This window comes from Oryx dammah, unplaced genomic scaffold (genome assembly GCF_014754425.2).
Source record: "Oryx dammah isolate SB20612 unplaced genomic scaffold, SCBI_Odam_1.1 HiC_scaffold_27, whole genome shotgun sequence".
Taxonomy (NCBI): domain Eukaryota; kingdom Metazoa; phylum Chordata; class Mammalia; order Artiodactyla; family Bovidae; genus Oryx; species Oryx dammah.
This window is the reverse complement of record NW_024070211.1, coordinates 101,853,743-101,874,123: the sequence shown is the minus strand read 5'-3', so window position 1 is coordinate 101,874,123 and position 20,381 is coordinate 101,853,743. Positions and strand designations below refer to the sequence as shown.

General features: G+C 35.9%; 1 protein-coding gene, 1 long non-coding RNA gene and 1 other non-coding gene across 3 annotated transcripts in view; 2 read left to right on the top strand and 1 right to left on the bottom strand.

Moving 5' to 3' along the window:
• The window catches only part of KCNH7 (potassium voltage-gated channel subfamily H member 7), a 150,659-nt gene extending 138,847 nt beyond the window's left edge, over positions 1-11,812 (top strand). Inside the window, exons 11-12 of the mRNA XM_040227937.1 lie at positions 5,811-6,074; positions 11,610-11,812. Of these exons, the coding sequence (XP_040083871.1) occupies positions 5,811-6,074; positions 11,610-11,812 (467 nt within the window). The remainder of the gene's footprint in view (positions 1-5,810; positions 6,075-11,609) is intronic.
• On the bottom strand, positions 9,645-9,716 carry TRNAC-GCA. The gene has a single exon. It is a non-coding gene; the product is annotated as a tRNA-Cys (tRNA).
• Positions 11,813-19,003: 7,191 nt separating the features above from the next.
• The window catches only part of LOC120854859, a 13,226-nt gene continuing 11,848 nt past the window's right edge, over positions 19,004-20,381 (top strand). The window contains exon 1 of the long non-coding RNA XR_005719088.1: positions 19,004-19,196. This is a non-coding gene — a long non-coding RNA (uncharacterized LOC120854859). The remainder of the gene's footprint in view (positions 19,197-20,381) is intronic.

Below are 20,381 nucleotides of genomic sequence, written 5' to 3'. Positions count from 1 at the left end.
TTATATAAAATGTTGATGATAAGGCATTTACCTGCCTGTAACTTTTTGAAGTTTCCTGGTGTAACAGTGAGTAAGTCAATATGAAAACACAATTAACTTCAGTCAAAACTGTAGCTCAGTTGGTAAAGAATCTACCTGCAATGCAGAAGACCCAGGTTCAATTCCTGGGTCAGGAAGATCCCCTGGAGAAGGAAATGGCAACCCACTCCAGTATTCTTGCCTGGAGAATCCGATGAACAGAGGAGCCTTGCAGGCTACAGTCCATGGGGTAGCAAGAGTCATACAGGACTTAGCGACCAAACCACCATCCAGAGCCTGGGAGCCTATTCCAGTCTTCAGGACTCCACGGTGCTATAGGGAAGTTTAAAATTTGCTGAAACCAATTTAGTCCCAATCACCCCAATCTAAAATTCTGAAGGGTCCGTCCATTCTGTACTTCTTGATATAGAATCAATATCTGGGAGGGAAAAAAATGCATATAAGCAAGTATAAAGAATAAAGAACATTCAGAAGATAATTGATCCCAAATGATATGAAGGTTACATAAATTAAAAGCTGCCCAAGAAATGTATTGATTACTTTAGAGTTAGTTTACTGCTCAGTTGAAACCATACCCTGAGGGCATATATCCAAGAGTGCTGATGACTGTGCATTAATCAGCAGAGGCATCAAGAACCTGAAGAAAGAGCACGTGGTTGGCCGTTGGTGACAGACACATTGAATCTTACGATTACTGCTCACAACCTACCCAACAAAACACCAGGACTCTTCAGGTTTCAGTTCCCACTTATACCTCCCTCCCACCGTGTCTACCATGCGGTGCTAATGAGTTTACATTCAAAAAGAAATATTAAAAATGAAAGATATATATAGAAACTTCGAAGGTTGATTTGAACTAAATAGAAGCTTAACATATTGGGCCTCTTCTCTCCTAAAATACATTTGTAGGTGACAGTGGTTTGTCCTCATAGGCTGTGCACTTCTGAGGAAATAAACTTGGTTCTTGAATAGAAAGAATTGCAAGTTCAAGTCCAAATTTGAGGACACTTTGTATTTTTTTTCCCAAGGATATTTTCAAGAAGTTCTCTTTCCTTCCTAAAGTTCTGACATAGAGGTACCCAGGACCTTCCCAAATTGACTGCAGTTATTGTAGGGGAGGTGTTACAGTTTCTGAGATGAAAGCAGAATGTTACTGTTACAGACTGTGAAGAATAAAAGTGTGTCTTCAATGACTTCCTTAGTGATCACAAGCATTGAAAAGATAGTTGGACAGAACAGAAATAAATGAGCTATAACCATTTAGAACATGTTGAAAACAGTCCAAGTACTCTTCAAAGTTGGATTGTATTTACTTCAGAGTGTGCCAGTATAGTCTATTGAATATGAGAATATTTCTTTTAAAATGTTATGCTGTGAAATTTTTAGGAATTTTATGTTGCTGCATGATGTGGCCAAAAAAATAATAATAAATAAAATAAAATGTTATAGTGTGTATATTTTATAATACTCATAAATTTTACAACAATAGCATGTATAATGGCCCATGAGATACATACACACAAACATATTTTTACTGATAGCTCTTTTGTGACTGAATATTTGGAAAATTCTGCTCAGCTTTTTCTATGAACAGAAAATGCAATATCAAAGTCACTATTAAACGCTAACTTAAGGAGTCAGTTACCCTTTGAGAGACACTAATTCAATGAGAGCATCAATTAATAGCTCACCCCCCAAAAAGAAAATTGAACTGTGTTAAATGTTCAACATCCTCTTTACATTGAATTTAGATGGTTGTCATACATCATAAAAAAGGAACCCATTTTAAGATATATATATATATTCTAAGAGCAATTTCCACTCATGTGTTTTTTATTAAATTTTATATATATTCAACTGAAAAAATCTAATCTTCCAGAAAATAAGAATGGAAAGAGGTCTTTAACTCATATACCTATGTTTCAAAGAATAGCAATAAACATTATCTTTTTCTAATATTAGTTTTAGTGATTTCACATTGTCATATAAGTCAGTAAAGTCTAGCAAGTGTTTCTCCAAAATAACTTCTATGAAAGTTATTAAAGTTAAGAATAAATATATACATTGTTAAACTTATTTTTACAAAATAGGAATGGGTCAAATTCTAATTTTCTGAAGTTAACCTTTAACAATATTGCTGTTATAATCTGGCACCTCTTAGAAATATCTTCTTCAATAATAAAGAATGATTAGTTTTTGTTATCCATTTCAGTAATATATAAATATATCTTTATTTATATTTTTAAGATAGATTTTTATCTGTATTTATGTAGAAAAATGATGCTAATTTGTTTTCAACTTTCTTTGATGCTAGAGAGGAACTAAAGTACTTGAAATCGAATGACATTTATTTTAGATTCCAGTGTTCCAATGCAATAAAATGTTTAATGCACTTGACTGGAAAATGCTCAACTTATCTCAAAATTGTTACCAGTGGGAAATCTTAAATGATGAGAGAGCACCTTAAATGCCTCTCTTTTACCTAAAGTTGGGCCCACCTGTTAGGGCTGACAAATAAAAATGATAAATAAGTTGAGAGAAAAACTCCATAAATGATGGAGAGAACACAGGCATCTTCTCCCAGATTGTTTGAAATGTAAAAATTTTGTATAATCATTCTTAAGATAGATGGGTCAACCTCTCCATCAAGACATTCACTCTATGCTCTTCAACCCATCCAGACCCAGAGAGACACCCACAAGACAATTCATAAATGTTTGAGAATTGTATCCTGTGAGAAAGAGATGGGGAGAGATAGACTGTCAACATACAGAAACAAGATTTTGGGGTTTTGTTTTTTTTAGAGTTTTCAGTCATCTAAGTCAGAAAAATTCCAAGCTTAATTAAACAGGCCAACTTTTTCCTTTGTACAATGATTGGAACAGGAATGATTATACATTCTCATTTCTAGCAAAGGGGAAAATGTAAAAAACTTCTGATTGCTATTCAGAATATTATTTCTACATAGCATTCAAGAAAGCAACTTTAAGAAATAATAATAATAAAATAGCACTAAGAATAACATTAAGAAAAAATACCACTTAATGCTATTTAATGTCTATTAAGTAATCCAGTTTAGGGACTTCCCTGGAGATCCAGTGGTTAACACTCCATGCTTCCACTGCAGGAGGGCACAGGTTCATCCCTAGTTGGGAAACTGAGATTCCCACATGCTGCCAGGAGTGCCCTGCCCACTGCTAAAAAAAAAAAAAAAAAGCCAGTTTAACTAGAAAAAGGCAGAAAAGGAATATGCCATAAAAATCTAGAGGTAACTGGAAGCTAATTATAATGCATTTCAGTCCAATTTCATGTATTCCATTAGCCAACCTCCAACCTAAGACTGAGTGGTTTCCACTGTTAATCCACAAATAGATTGTCATTTCAGCTGTTTTTTAAATGATCAAATTTGAAGCTTTGTTTTATCTAGTATGGAATAGAAAAATGTTGTTGTAGTTGGTGGTTGTCAGAGAAATTGTTCATGTGGCCTGAGTTCCAAAAAGCATCTGGCTAATCACTCAGTTGCAAAGAACACAGAAATAAATATGGAGTAATTTCCCCTATATTCTTGGAAAAAATCAAGAATATAAAACTTTTTCTAATTCTTTCATGATCCTGCTTTTACTGGAGATTTTTGTTAAAGGATTTAGATATCATGTATACGAAACAATTAGCTCCATTTCACGAGAATTAAATAATAATTCCCCATTCACCACATTGTAAACACATCCAAAGTTGAAATCAGCAAGTTCTAATTCAATTTAACAGTATATGTTAACTGATGAATTTTTACCTAAACATCCAAAATCAAGCCATAAGTTAGTAAACTAAGACCAAGGTCCGTGTGGTAGGTGGGGCAGAACATTTTACTATGTATGAGGATTTACAGATCTACAGAGGACTCCTAAGACTGCCCAAGCTGAAAAAAACCATGTGATTTAATAACTGGGGATGTGCATTCATTACAAGTGTCCACCTTAGCATTATCCTTACTTAGATTAGAATTATGAATTAAATGATAATTTAGTTTGCATTTGATTCTGCTGGAAAAGATTCCATGAAAGTATTTAAAAGAAGAGAATTTCAGGGAAAATGAGAAGCCTTTGCTGATTCAGTCCTCCTGGTGCCCAAACTGCACAAAAGTTTACTTAGAAGCAACAAATTGACCCAATCCACTAAGCAAGTATGAGGATAATTTAGAGAAATGAAGCATTTTCTATTTTTAACATTTACTTGCATAAAGTTGGAAACTATTATGTTTTGAAGAATGAAATGGTACATTCATAAAGTGAGAGAAATGATCAGATTTTCAGGTGGGAAGAAGTTAAAATCAAAGAAAACAGGAGGAGATGACAAGAATGAAGGAGGGCTGTGTCAGTGACACTGGAGATAGACAGTTTGTGTAAGAAGACAAATTTACAACCAACTAGATTAGTGGTTGAGCAATGAAGAGAGATATAAGGGACACTGAGTAATCAAGACGTCTACAGAGCTTGAGACTAGAAAAGTCTGTAGTCTTCTCAGTAATGATGAAATCACTGCGCAAGTGAGAAATCTTAAAGAAAATAAATTAAGCAATCTGCTTTCATTGCATTTAACTTTAATTGGCAGGATGTAAACAACTAACTCCTTAATAACCATGTCACATGAAGCTGGTTTTTGAACTTTATCCATTTGTACCTTGGGCTGCTTTCTGGCTTCTCAAATTTTAAATTATGATTTTTTAAAAATAAAAGAAAAAGATCTCTGTTTAATTTTGTGCCATATGGGAATTTTAAAAAACAGTTGGAAGTTTCTCTGGAGTGGCCTTAAATCATTTCATTTGGCCTTCTATAAATAACAAAGTAAGTATAATCAGGCAGAGAGTAGATGGAGACACTGCCTTAAACATTTCTCTAGAAAATGATATACCTTCTGGAGTATGTTGTTTAGTTATTAGTGGTAACCAGATGGAGAATTATACTGTCTCCCCAGGACACTAATGGAAACAAGTTCTGAGATTTGTCTCTTAGAGTTTTTCCTGCTGAAATATGTTCTAACACAATGTTCAGGGCTGAAATTATCCTGACATTTTAGTATAAAACAGCCAGTGTGCACTACTGGCTTTAATGTCATTAGGTAAACCTACCTTAATTACTATTTTCAAGTTTTATATTATTTGCAATATGCTGCACAACCAAACTGCATGGTATGTCAAGGCCATTATACGGTTTGAACTAAGGCTGAAATTCCACCTGCCAGCCTTTACCGTAAGCAGGCTTCTGGACTTGACCTTCACAATGAGTAGATGACCACCACAGATGAGAGGGCATGAGGGTTAAAACAAACGAGCAATAAGCACCATAGTGGTGATATTTTAGAATTGGGACATGTTTTTCTTCACTGTTTCATTTCCTTAAAGAGATAGTACATCAGATTTTAAGAATACAAATGACTGTTGAGTGTATATAAATAAGGTTTAAATTACCCTATAGCTTTTCTTTTCTGAGATATAAATGTGATTACTGTCACAGGTATTCTTTTATTTTGAAATGAATAATGTATTTCATGACAGTAATCTAATGCCCTGTGAATTAAGATTTTAAAAAATCTTCTTAAATAGCTACATTTCCAGTAGGATAAAAAAAGAAAGAACAACATTTCTGGAAGTTTAAAAAAAATTCTGTGTTAAAGTTATTCAAAAACACACTATGAAAAAGCTAGTTTGGGTAGTTAGTGTAGTATGCGTAGTCTCATATTTGATTATCTTCTATAAAATAACTTTTCTTTGATAGATTTTGGCAAAGGAAGCACTACAAATGACCCTGAAGACTCTGTAGATACCATAAGACATTACCAGAGTTCCAAAAAGCACTTCGAAGAGAAAAAAAGCAGATCTTCATCTTTCATCTCCTCCATTGATGATGAACAAAAGCCTCTCTTCTCAGGACTTGCTGATTCTCCTCCAGGAATAGGGAAAGCACCTGGACTTGATCTTGAAGAAACAGTGCCCACCTCAGGAAGAATTCACATAGATAAAAGAAGTCACTCTTGCAAAGGTAACCAAGTTTCTCAGGAAGCAGTTTGTCTCATGTCAGTGCTAATCACAAAATGCTGACATTGTACAAATGAAAAGCCATACCACATGTTAATTGAATCTGCAATTTCATGACGTATTTGCAAAGATCAAATCTTAGATCATCTACAAAGTGTCTGCAAGATTCTGGGATAGTGGTCATTATTCCCAATTATAAGAGGTTCTGTGTGGTCAGTCAGGCCTAACACAAGCCACATAGAATGTTCTAGGAATGTCTTTTGTAGTGATTCCATGAGAGGGGGACCAATGAGTATTTGAGGAATTCTAACCCATTGATTCTTATATGTATCTTCTGTGTCCATAAAAATGAAAGCATTAGTCATCCAGTCATGTCCGACTCCGTGACCCCATGAACTGTAGCCTGCCAGGCTCCCCTGTCCATGGAATTCTCCAGGCAAGAATACTGGAGTGGGTAGCCATTCCCTTCTCCAAGGGATCTTCCTGACCCAGAGATTGAACCTGGATCTCCTGCACTGTAGGCAGATTCTTTACCATCTGAGCCACTAGGGAAGCCCTCTGTATCCATTCCCACCCCCAAACCAGTTTTTATAGCATGAAAGGCCAATTCAATCAAAATACAATAAATACTAAAAAAAGAGCTTCAGTTTACTGGGAATTATGAGAAAATGGGGATAAATGACCCTAAATAAAATGTGTTTTTGATTCAACTCATTGGAACACATTTGTTTATTAGGGATACCCAAATATATGGGCTATGTTTTAGACAATATGCATGAGCTGTGTAACTGCGTTCAATAAATATATCCAGATTTGATGCTAAAGGATGGAAAACTTGGGAAAACTTGTGGACTACTACATGAAAGAACAATTAGCTTAGCATAACAGGAGCTAGATCTACAGATCTTATTATCTCACTAAGAATATGTAAGAACAGGCATGGGCAAGACTGCCTGGGTTCCAGGTCCAAGTCTGTGATATGCTCTCTACATGTCTTGACAGACCATACTAAGACTCAGTTTGAACATCTTCAAAATAGGAATAGTATGTTCTAACCAACTAGTCTGTAGTGATTATCAAACAAGATAATTGCATAAATTCAGTTCAGTTCAGTCGCTCAGTTGTGTCCGACTCTTTGCGACCCCATGAATCACAGCACGCCGGGCCTCCCTGTCCATCACCAACTCCCGGAGTTCACCCAAACTCACATCCATCGAGTTGGTGATGCCATCCAGCCATCTCATCCTCTGTCATCCCCTTCTCCTCCTGCCCCCAATCCCTCCCAGCATCAGAGTTTTTTCCAATGAGTCAACTCTTTGCATGAGGTGGCCAAAGTACTGGGGTTTCAGCTTTAGCATCATTCCTTCCCCTGAAATAAAATCCCCAACTCTGTTTAGTATTTTCTTACAGTTGTTACTTTCAAACACTTTAATCATTGAATATAGTCCTAGACAGATAAAAATATAGAGATGAAGAAAGTATAACAAAAAAAAATAAAGAAACTATAACAAAAATGAGGGCAAAATAGGATGTCCCTGAACTGGCAGGATACAAATTATGGCACAGTGTAAGTAAATATTCCTTACCATTGTCACCATTTTTCAAAGTGACTGTATCTCATAACAAAAGTTTTATTGAACCTAGGATGTTTAGGCTTTACATTTGTCCAGCATTACTTTCCTTATTTTATCAAATCAGCTTTTGCCATGACCCCAAGTTGAAGTAAGCTAAGAATATATGCAAATGTTCTCTGGACAATCTAAAATCTTGATGAAGTGAATGAAAATAGTACCTCATTTATCACAATGGAAGAATGGAATATTAGATGTGATTACTAAATGTCCCACTTTAGTTATTTATGAAAACGGATTCTGGGAAGTGCTAAAAATAATAAAAGGTTGCATCATGGAAGTCAGAATTTCTGAAGAACTTGCTGAACCATCCTACTGTCTTCAAAAGAGTATAACTGAGTGGGCCTGGTTTTTTTCAAAATACTTCTTGTTGCTTTCCTCTTGAGTTTTAAAATCTCAAGTGACTAGTTATTAAAGATATATTTGGGAGATTTTATTCAACTTGATGATGACTCTCACTGACAATGAATTCTCATGCCCTTCATCTTATGTTTTGCCTTGCCACTTATTTTTAATTAGCTATTTTACATGCACAATAAAAGACAGTATTCTATAAAATCTGAAGTAATATCTGCAATTTTTAATTTTCAAAAATGTATAATGACATTTCTGTTCAAACAGTTGCCTTTAAAACTCATAGTTAAATATTCATGTCAATTGAATAGGCATAATTGATGCTGCATAGAGTCAGTCAGTGTGACGCATGGTTAACCTAGATAATTAATATGACTAACCAGTGGAGAATTCTAAACCTTATTTAATGCAAATTTCTTTCCCTAATAATTTTTAAGGTGAAATATTGTGCGATTTTCAAGAATTTGAATAATGTGTAGGGTGTAACTGTAACTGTTGTGATTCAAACTACTAAACCCCCAGAGATTTTAGTTTTATCGTCAATAGGAAATGCCAGTTACATTTCTAGCATTTGTCCTGCTGAATCCAACAGAGAAGCACCTTTAGACAGAACTGAAAAGAAAAAAATCAAACTAAATGCACTCTGATCCTACTTAGATTGAGGTCAAAAGTTGAAAATTGTGTACCCAGAACCAAATGAAAGTTTACTTTCTGTTCATCCATTTTCAGAAATGTGTCTTGCAACTATAGCAACATTTTCCAAGGCAACCAAGTGCAGATTCTGAGCTATATTTAGAAAGTATCTAAAAGGATGCTCATTTTTATTAAGACCACCAAGCAGGATCTCCCCTTTGAACTCTTTTTTTTTTCATATTGCTGTTAAAAGAAGCTAATCACACATATCCAGATTTTAATAAAAGAGTAAATTATAATCAAGGAAGGCTTTACCCAATAGTTTATGAGTATTCTTTTTTGCTAAGAGATTATCAGTTTTTTTCTTGAGCACTGAAGAAAAAATAAAATCCTACATAATTTATTGCATGTAATTCACTACTGTTATTTAAAAATCAATATCTTATATATGATTTGAGAATGAGAGAGCTATTAGGCATAAGTGGAAATACTGTAAGCTTTCTCAGCACAAAACTTCTGAGTATAATATGTAATTTCCATCCTGTCAGTTTTATTGTTTTTGTTTTATTGTCTACCAAAAGGCTAGACAGGGGAAAACATTGGCATCATCCAGCCATTTATATGAGTGTTCTATTTGTTTGGCATTACTTCTCCAAAATTGAAAACCTAGTGTACTAAAACATTATATTATTGTTTTGCATTTTAAAGTCACATGTGTGTGAATAAGAAATCATACTTTTCAGTGAAAATCTGCTGGTGTATTACTTACAAGTTCAGCCATAACATTTTTGATGTTCAATTTCATAGGAAATTACATATTGTCACTTTAGAAAACAAAACACCAGTTGTATCCAAATCTGGGATCCCATGGACTGTAGCCCACCAGGCTCCTCTCTCCATGGAATTCTCCAGGCAAGAGTACTGGAGTGGGTTGCCATTTCCTCCTCCAGGGGATCTTCCTGACCCAGGGATCGAACCTAGGTCTCCTGCGTTGCAGGCAGATGCTTTACCAACTGAGCTACTAAGGAAGCCCCTTCCATAGATAAGGAAGACTTTAATTTCCTCTAAGGTCTGTTAACCATTTCAATAGCATAGGGAACCCTGACCTTGTGTTTTCCTAATACCATCTTTGGATGTGCTGATCCCTTTGTCAGAGCTTCACCCAAGTGAAGCAGAAATTGTTGGCACCTCATTAGAGATGTCTGTGCGTTCAAAGATAAAAGTATAGTGATAGAAAAACCATGAGGAAAAGGTACAGAAATTGTGTCTGCTGCCTGTGCATAGGGGGTACTTTTGAAGAAACTGTGGGAAAGGAAGGGATTTCAAGAAACCCTACAAATCCTGTTCCTTGATTCTAGAATCATAGCTAATTCTCCCCAAATGGGTTACTTTCTATCCAATTTTTTAAATAACCAAAGACATAAATTCCATAACTTTACGTAACTTTTGTCAGTGTTTAATCATAAGTACATGTCCAAAAGGAAAAACAAAAGTCTTTCTATCAAAGCAAAATCACTTTTTGTTATTTCCATGTGAAAATGAAGAAGGTCTTTTTCTGCTACCGGTCCTCTGAGTGAGGAAAACATACTCCTTCTTTCTCTCTGAAATAAACCCCCACCTCCACTAGCACTGGATTGGTGTGCCCTGTGCGAGTCATGTCCAACTCTTTGAGATGCTATGGACTGGAGGCTTCCAGGCTCCTCTGCCCATTAGATTTTCTAGGCAAGAATACTGGAGTGGGTTGCCATTTCCTCCTCCAAATGCTCTTCCTGGCCCAGAGATCGAATCAGCTCCTCATGTGCCTCCCGCATTGCAGGTGTATTCTTTACCTGCTGAGCCACCAGGGAAGCCCCAACTAGTATTTTTTCATGGATTTTATTTCCCAAACTTTCAACTATTTTAAGTATTTCTTAGATACATGAAATGCAGAGGGTAAGAAAGCATAGCAGAATTCATCAAAAGCATAGTACAGAAATGAGAGGGAAAATAAGATATTATATTTGCCCTCCAATATTGACAACTTGCAAATACAGATTGTTAGAGAAACAAATGAGGTTCAGAAAATGAACCTCTGTAAGAAAAATGATTAAAACCTTGTTAGACTGACTTCCTCAAGGGCAGGGCCTATGTCTTCTTCATCTCTAACTCCTCTAACATTAGCAAAGTGTCTGGCACATAACCGACATGCAGACCATCTGAAAAGTGGACTTGAACAGATAAGTGATATGTTTTAAAGTATAGCAACATTAAAATATTTTAAATAAAAGAGCCCCAAAGAAAAACATTGAAATTTAATATGCATAAATTAAAAAACAGTGCAGGAGCTACAAAAAACATAAAAACATGAAAGAATGTCATGGGACATTAGGACAAAGAGACTTTAGGCCTCTTCCCATCCTTAATGGCTCATCGTTCTTTGGGTCTACTTTGAGTTTAGTTGGTCTAAGGGAATCCTTCTGAAGACCATCACTTCCCCATGGCTCTCTCTTCTCGAACCCACTCTGAATCATTAAGTATGCAAATTATTCTGTGGGAAAGAGCCTTAAAATCTTCAATCTAAGGTGAACCAGTACATACATATGGTGCTGTTTCTCCCCAGATGTAAAAGCTCAAAGTCTTTGTTCTCTTACTAGAGTTTAGGGTTGGCCATCCATGTTTCCCCTTAGCACAAAATAGAAAGGGAAATTGTACTGAAGACTCATAACCAGCTGTGTGGAAATAGGTTGGAGAGGTGACAGTCAGGATCAGGGTGGATGGGAGTCAGCTACCTATTGGTTGTAGTTGCTTGACCAGTCCCTGAGCCACTATGGTTCTACCTTCCAGTTAAATTTCAAGATCTCTTCCTGCGTGTATTGTGGATATCTCTGTAACTATAAATGGGCACCCAAAGAAGCTGACATCCACTTTGCTGTTTCCCACAGATGTCACTGACACAAGAAGCTGGGAAAGAGAAAATGCTGGGACTCAGGCTGATGAGTCTAGTCCCTCAGCACTTCAGCGAGCTGCCTGGGGAGTCTCTGAAACTGAAAGCGACCTCACCTATGGAGAAGTGGAGCAAAGATTAGATTTGCTTCAGGAACAGCTTAACAGGTATAAGCATTCGCCAGGCAAAGGAATAACGTAATCCAAGCCCATAGTGGGGTCTGGCTTTATGCTTTGTAAATAGCAAATTCATCGTGCCATAGATCTCATATACACTTTCCTTATACACTTTCTCATTTAAAATAAGACTAGAAGTTGACAGAATTATTAATGTCTTGCAAGGAGCATTTATTTAGAACACTTCACACTTTTGGCAGCATGAATCCTATTTTTTCTTTACTTGTCATAAAATCAGTATCTCATCAGCATTGCTTGCCTAAGAAACTTCCTTTTTTTAATCCTCCCAAATAATTCATATTTAGTTTGTTGACTAACACCCTTCCTCTTTCAATCCTCCTTTTACACTTTGTGGTGGTTCCTGGTAACTTAGTTATGTGTTATGGCATTTGTTTTAATATTGACAAAATTATTTAAACATTTATTTTTTCAGCCAACTTGGCAAAAATGTGATTGAGTTGAAGTCCAGATCCTCTCCATTTTCCCTCCATCTTTGATGTATGACCTTTTAAGATAAGGAATAAATTTTGGTTTTAGATAGGATAGAACCCCTTAACCCAAATCTACATGAGTTCCTTAAAATTAAACTGATAAATCAAATTTAAGAAAAATAGATGTATGACACTGTCTTAGTTGTGTTACATGTGGAAAGTGACCTTGATTCAAGGTATTCTCCAGGACACCACTGGGCAAGGTATTCCAATAGTCACACACGAAAAACTGCATGGATTAAACTGAGATGCTCAAATTACAGGATTTACTAAATCAATTTAAAACACACAGTGAGTGATGAGGAGAGCCAGATGGGGTAATTAACACATTTCCAATACGTACAATCCTGGTAAAAGAATCACACAACCTGAATCCTGATTTACATGACATTTATATATATATATATATATATATATATATATATATATATATATATATATCATCAGCCTTCCCTGCTGATGGTGTGGTTCTGAGGATGAGAATCAAGATTTCCACAAAAAAAGACCCACAGATTAAAAACTGCCCAACACCAATGATACACACACACACTCCATCACTGAGATGTAGGGTCAAGTACACTTGGCCACAGTATAAGCCATACTCTGGTTTGTTACATCATATTTCTTTTCTATCTTTGGAATGTCTTGCAGGTTACTAGCATGCTGTTTTTATTTAATGCATCTTATGAAGTCTGCCCATGTCTAACAAACCACTTGCTTACTCATTATCTATACTTACCACATTCTATGTGTTTTGCTTATACACATAAACTAGCCACTATGCTTACTTTTTCTTGTGTTTTGTTGATGTTGCTTGTTGTTTTATTGTTTTTTTTAAAAAAATCTTTATGCCAGAATTCAGCGGTGTCAAATAATACAATAAACATAAAAATGTGTGTCTACACAAATATACATTACCATGAAAGATGAATTAGCAACTAAAATAGACAAAAGGAATTAGAAAACCAACTAATTTGTAAATTTAAATAAATTTATATGCCTTAATTTCAAAGAAAAGTATGACAATACTGCATGAACTAATGATATTTTTTGTATTTTTTCATGCAATTTAATCAAACTTTGAAAGTTAAAAAACTGAGACCTATATCCCATTCTCAAGTGTCAAATATCAGTCTTATAAAATTGAAACATATATGAGAAAATTAAAACAGATGATCACTTACTTAGAGTCAGTAATTCCTATTCAAGGTATAAGAACTTGACATGATCATACTTATTATTGCTCAGAGAAGCATATTTAGTTAATTACTACATTTCCTATCTCTCTCTTCTATTTATACCAAGCCACATTGATCTTTTAGCCATAATATATATCAAAATACATAACTGTACACACAGAACTGATAAATGAAAGTGTGATTTCTGAACTTGACCTTCCTCTATTCCTGTGTATTTCTTTGTGTGTTTGGGTGTGTGTGTGTGTGTGGCTCAGTGGCTCAGTCGTGTCCAGCTCTTTGCAACCCCATGGACTGTAGCCCACCAGGCTCCTCTTTTCATGGAATTTTCCAGGCAAGAATACTGGAGCTGATTGCCATTTTCTATTTCATGGGATCTTCCCAACCCAGAGATAGAACCCAGGTCTCTTTCATCTTCTGTGTTGCAGGCAGATTCTTTACCTCTGCGCCACCATGCAGTATGCATTCAACTCCTGGAGTAAATGGAAAAAAATGACTGAATGGATGGATGAATGACAGGGACAGTGATTTCTTCAGCACAGTATTTGCACAGCACTTAACAATTGTTCAGCTTAAAGTTGTAACTCTCTTACTCAACTACTAACAGGATTACTAGGTCAAGTCATTTAAATTTCTTCAGCCTCAGTTTCCTTTTTTGACCTCTTCTGACCTGCAGTATTATTGTGAAGACTAATGTAATACATGTGGAGAGCATATATGCTACAAAATAGAAAGAGTTTTTGCTTAGGCCAAACATAATTAACAATGAACTTAACTTCATTTCTATTATTGATACTTGTTTGAGTACGTTCTTCTACTCTTCATATATTTCTATGTTGCCTAATTTGGATCTTTCTTGAAGGTGAAATTTGAGATTTTAATTTTCCCTTGTTGCCTTGTCATGGATGCCAATCATTGCTGCTGGTGTAAATCAAAGATCACTGAAAAAAACTTGCCTTTAATGTGTCCTGGAACTGAAAGTATAAATTTTAAGGGCATGTACACCTAGTTCCCATTTGGTTTGCAACCACCATTAATAGTATTACTATTAATACTAATACTAATGGGCTTCCCTGGTAGTTCAGTTGGTAAAGAACTGCCTGCAGGACCCAGGTTCAATCCCTGGGTCAGGAAGATCCCCTGGAGAAGGAAATGGCAAACCATTCCAGTATCCTTGCCTGGAAAATCCCATGGACAAAGGAGCCTGCTGTGCTGCAGTCCACGGGGTCACAAAAAGTTGGGCATGACTGAACAACTAACACACTGTTAATACTAATAGCTGTTATCATTTTATTATGTTAGTTTTAAAATTACTTTTATACAGTACTTTTTTTCACAGCTAAACTGCAACTAAATCTTTTTGACGTGTCCTAGCACCTGTATGTTTTTGGACATATTTACTTTCTTTTACTAAATTCTAGCTAGCTCTCAAAAACATTTTATTGTCTGATTCAACCTCTTTGGATTTAAAATCCAATATATTGCATTTTTACTGCACAGACATCTCCAAGAACCTGTTTCCTCCACTTTAGAAGGCAAAAGTTTGAAGAAGGCAGCTCAATTTAAACTTCAGCTTTGCAGGATGAGAATCCTGGTATACTTTTTTAAGTTGGATCTACTCTGTTTAGCTTCAGCATTCTGTTCAAATGTAGTAGAACTGTAAATTTCTACCCCATTTCTTTCATCCAAATGCACATATTAAGTACACAGTGCAATAAAAACAAATATAAATAGTCTATCTTGAGTCATCCTGGCTGTTGCTGCTTTTTGCTTTAATGGCCAATTAAACTCTATATGGGGTTAAAGGTTTATATAAGAAATGTTCTTACATACTTATATATTATGCCTACAGATATACATATTTAGGGAAAATCACTAACGCTTGATCCCAAAGCCATGCTTCTCAAACTTTAATGTGCTTTCGAATCACCTGGGGATCTTGTTAAAATGTAGATTCTAAGTCTAGGTCTAGAATCCACATTCTAACAAGCTCCCAAATCTGACCACACTTTGTATAGAGAAGCCCGAGAGGATATAAAAGCTTTCAGTGCTGACTCCATCCCTTGCAGAACACTGTGCCTGGTACACTGTGAGCCTTTGATAATATGTGAATGAAAACACTCATTTTACCCAGCTGTTTAGCTATGCTGATGTAGGGGAAGAAAAATAAATTTCCCTCTACCTTTCTGAGTTTCTGGCTGAGACCCCCTATAATAAAAGATTAACAAGAAAAAAAAGAACATAAATGTATTAACATGTATACCTCATATACACATGGGAGAGCCTCAGAGGAAAATGAGTTACTTCCTGAGGTGCCTTAGAATTCAGGATTAAATACCATCTTAATAGGGAAAGGAGCTGGGGGATTTAGGTCCCTTAGAGGAGAGTAAATGATTTTTAAGAGAGATGAATGACCCCTTGAAAGAATAGGTGGCAGGTATGATAGTTTGTGACAAAGTTTGTCTTGATGTGATGCCTCTTCTGTAACAAAATTCAATCTTTCCTAGTTGTTGAATCTCCCAGGGAAGGGATTTATGACAATTGAGTTCCTTCTGGAATATCTGCCTTTAGGCAGATAAGAGAAGTTCAGAGAAAGCCTCTCCCCACACTTGCTGTTCTCCAAGTGCCTACAGCTCAAAAGAATCAATATGCCAAAGTGGCTTATTTTGGGGTGGCATCTGCTGCTACCCTTCACTGGCAAAAGAAAAAGTCATCAAATTGAGCTTTTCTGTTTTAAAGAGCAAGCTAGAATTTTTCAAAATTCTCTCTAATTCTTCCAGAGTAGAATAGAATTATTTAGTGTCATCTGAAGAGTCCATTCCAATTAAACTGATAGATCCTAATCATTAAACATGAAAATACAACCTATGCATAATAGAGAAATTCTTTACTAAAATTCTTCTTCTTGAATGTTTTAGTCTTTGGGGGCTGCTGTAACAAAAATACAATAGACTGGGTGGTTTATAAACAACAGATATTTCTCAGTTCTGGAGACTGGCGAGTCCAAGATGGAAGTGCTGGGAGATTCTGTATCTAATGAGAGCATGTTTCCTGGTTCATAGATGGCTGTCTTCTCACTGTGTCACATGAGAGGAGGAAGGGAGCTCTTTGGAGCTCTGGCGTATGAGGCACTAATACCATTCATGAAGGATCTACCTTTATGACTTAATTACATCCCAAAGGCCATACCTCTTATTACCATCACATTGTGGTTAGGATTTCACCATTAGCATTTCAACATAAACATTCAATCCATTGCAAAAGATCAGACTATCATTAATACAACTAAACTAAGTATTCATAATCACTGCAGGAAGACCTTGACCTAGAAAGAGTCTTAAGTATTATCTCAGAAAGGAAAGTAAAAAGTGGGGTATTTATATGACTTTGGAGTTTGGGCCTTTCAGTCAAAAAACTGAGGGATTTGGGCTAAGTTCGTAACATGATAGTCCAGGATTGATGGACACAGTGACATGAGGATCTTAAAGCAAGTATCGATAAATAAAATTTGATTAAGCAAGTTATTTGCTCTCAAGATCAGTTTGCTGTCTCCAGTGAGTTAATCTGTAGAATGTTCCTGAGGGAGTAAAGTTATTTATTCCCTTAGACTTATTTTTCTCAGGCAAAGTTTTCCTGAAACAAGCAATTAAGTCATGTTGATAAAGGTGGTCTACAGTCTCAGCTAAGTCATGTTGGCACAAACAGCCTCGTTCTCACCCTGCAACAGCCTCCCCTCCTGCACGTGATGGTCTTCTGCTCAGGAGTCCCACTAACAGGCCGCATGCTGCTTCCAATCAGTTTTCCCTTCTCAGACAGAATCTATGATATAGAGATTCTGTTTCTTGAAGATGACTGCTGTTTGACAAAGATTTTTTAAGGAATCAAAATCATTATCATATTGTGTGACTCTCTGTTGGGTCTTTAATCTCATTTGTTGATGAAGTTTTTATTATTCCACTGTCCACTCCCAAATCCTTCTACATGTAATGTGTAAGCTACTCCCTAAATATTAAATGCTGTTCATGATAGGATAAATTCATACAGAAATATTTACAATGAATATGGAATTTTCTTTGGGGACTCAGAGGAGAGAGAAATTAATTCTGAATAAGGTAAGATTTGGGTGTACAGATAAATTTGTGCTGTACTTTGAAGCATGAAAGAAAGTATTGATGCTTAATAAAATAATGAGTCTTCCCTGTTTAGTTAGCACCGTAAAAATACTAGATCAGAACAATGGGTAACAAGTAGATAATTAACTAGTCGATAATTCAAATTTTTAGTGTATGGTTTTGACACCTGTAAGGCACAGTCACGTATAATTTATAGCTATTTGTTTAGAAAACACTAAGCTACATGGCTATGCATACCAAATATACCAAATATAGAAAACCTGTACAAATAATGTACAGGTTACCATGATTTTCAGAAGGAAAATTTCTAGTGTCAATATTAAAAACTAGAAGAATGATCTTTTTTTTCATGTTGTCCAGGTTTATTCTGTTCTCTCTCAAATCAAAGGCTAAGTTCTCTCCATTTTGAACTTCACAAATATAGCATGTATATAACTGGGCAAAATTACTCTATGCTTTTAACATTTTTGGTAAAATTTACCTTTTTCTTGCATTTTCCATTGAAACAGAATGTAAGCACAAACAAGTAAAGAGTTAAAAGTTATCTCAAGAGGCATATGGTCTAAATTTTCTGTTTTATACCCACAAAATTCTTTTTTAATACTGTTAACACATGCAAAGGAGAGGAATCCGATCCATTGTATTCTGTTGTTTTTCTCTTGAATTTTAATTTAAAATGAGAATGAAATTAACAGGCCATTTGGCTACTTGTGAACTTTGGGGAAAAAATGATCAGGCTGGTATTTTGCAAGCCAGATGGGCTATAAAAGCAAGTGAACTTTTATATTTGGTCTGTTTCTAAATACCAAAGGCCATGAACTGTAGATGGAAAAGGAATTTAGTATTTGACAGTACTTAACAGTAAAGAAAGAATGTAATGAATAATATACAACACTTGATGTGAATAGGAGAGAGGTAGCATAAAATATTGATAATATAAATTTGAAACACATAATTATCCAATTGTTGAAATTATGAAAGAAATGTGCTATAATATCTCTTTTTAAAAGAGTAAATAAAATGTTCATGAGAAACTGACCAAAACCTGACTTAAAAGCAAAGAGAATGACTGATTAAAAATAGATTCTCAATGTGTTTTCCATTTTGAAATCAATAAAGCTTAACTGTAATGTAATACAGTGTACACTGTGAAAATGTAGTCTTTTCATTCTGGTGTTTTTCTGTTACGATCTTATTAAAGGAACAGGAGCGATGATCATTATCCGAGCCATTAGTGTGATAGAGCAAGCAAGCGTCTCCGTGCTCCCTCTCCTGTCCTTCTTGTTTAAAGCAAGGCCACAATTCTGTTTGGTGGTGGTGCTGCAGTTTCTTTCAAATGTTTTGCAATCCTGAACTATTTTAGGACTGTCTTCCCCCATTTCTGTCTGTCCTGCAGACTTGAATCCCAAATGACTGCAGACATCCAGACCATCTTACAGCTGCTGCAGAAACAAACCACTGTGGTCCCACCAGCCTATAGTATGGTCACTGCAGGAGGAGAGTATCAGAGACCCACCATCCGCCTGATGAGAACCAGTCATCCGGTGGCGTCCATCAAGACAGATCGAAGTTTCAGTCCTTCCTCACAGGTGAGTATAGACAAGAGCATCTCCCGAGGGGTGTTTCCAGGTACCATCTGAATCAGAATCGAATAACCTGGGCTGCTGTAGAAAATGCATACTCTTGTTTCCATCTCTGTCTCTACTCAATTAGAACATCTGGGAATGAGCCCTGTAATCTCTGTTTTAAACAAGCTTCCCTCAGTCTCACCCCTTCTCCCCAGTTCTTTTGCTCATTTAAACCTTGAGAACAATGGACCTAGAAGAGTGATCTTAAAACACTAGTTTTTTTTTTTTTTTTAATAAAAAGCTTTTTTCAAGAGTTAATAATCTATTTGAGTTTATAAATGGTAGATCATTGAAAACTAAAGACTACCCCTGGGTCCAAAAAACGTTTAGATAAAGGTTTGTAATTTGCTCTAGAGACACTCTTGAACAGGATCTGGGGAAGGAAGGGGCAAGACATAGCAGCCGGCCAGACAAGACCTGAGACCAGGAGTAATCAGATAATAATCACATCTGTGCCCACCCATCACTAAGGACCTCTAAAAGTTTCTCACCTTGATGATGGTAGGAGAAATGTTAGTGTTCTTTATTTTTCCTCTGAAGTCCTGTGAGGAAGCCCTCTGATTTTGTTAATGTGAAAAGCGTAATTCCTTTGGAATTCCATTTTGGGAATCTTTGTTAACCACTTAAATACTGTGGCCAAACTGGACTTAAGAACATCAATTTAAATAAAAATTTACAGAACAATCTTGTAAAAACTTTATTAGAAGTTTGGGGATTGAGTGGAAAATGCTCTGGGGAATGAAACTATTTTAATAGCACAGAGTAATGTGCCTGAAGGAAAATAATGCCATCTCTCTAAAGTATGAAGGTAGACATTGATTTATCTCTAACTGGTTTTGAATGACTGGGAAACATGTGAAATCATGCACCTTGTTTTTTGTTTTCAGTGGACTTACATGACTTTTTCTGCCAAGGGATGGTTGATTTTCCTTCCTTTTTCTTTCTCTGTGTTCTCCAATTGTACTCACCAAATGACCCACCTTTCTGATCCCAGTTACGCCAGGAATTTTGAAGTAAAACTTATCTGGAAAACTCAGTGTGAAATATTGTGTTTAAAATAATAATAATCTGATACGGCTTCAGAGTAAAATTAAAGATCTTGGAATGGCTGGATAAGATTATCTAAACCGACGTCTGACCTCCAAT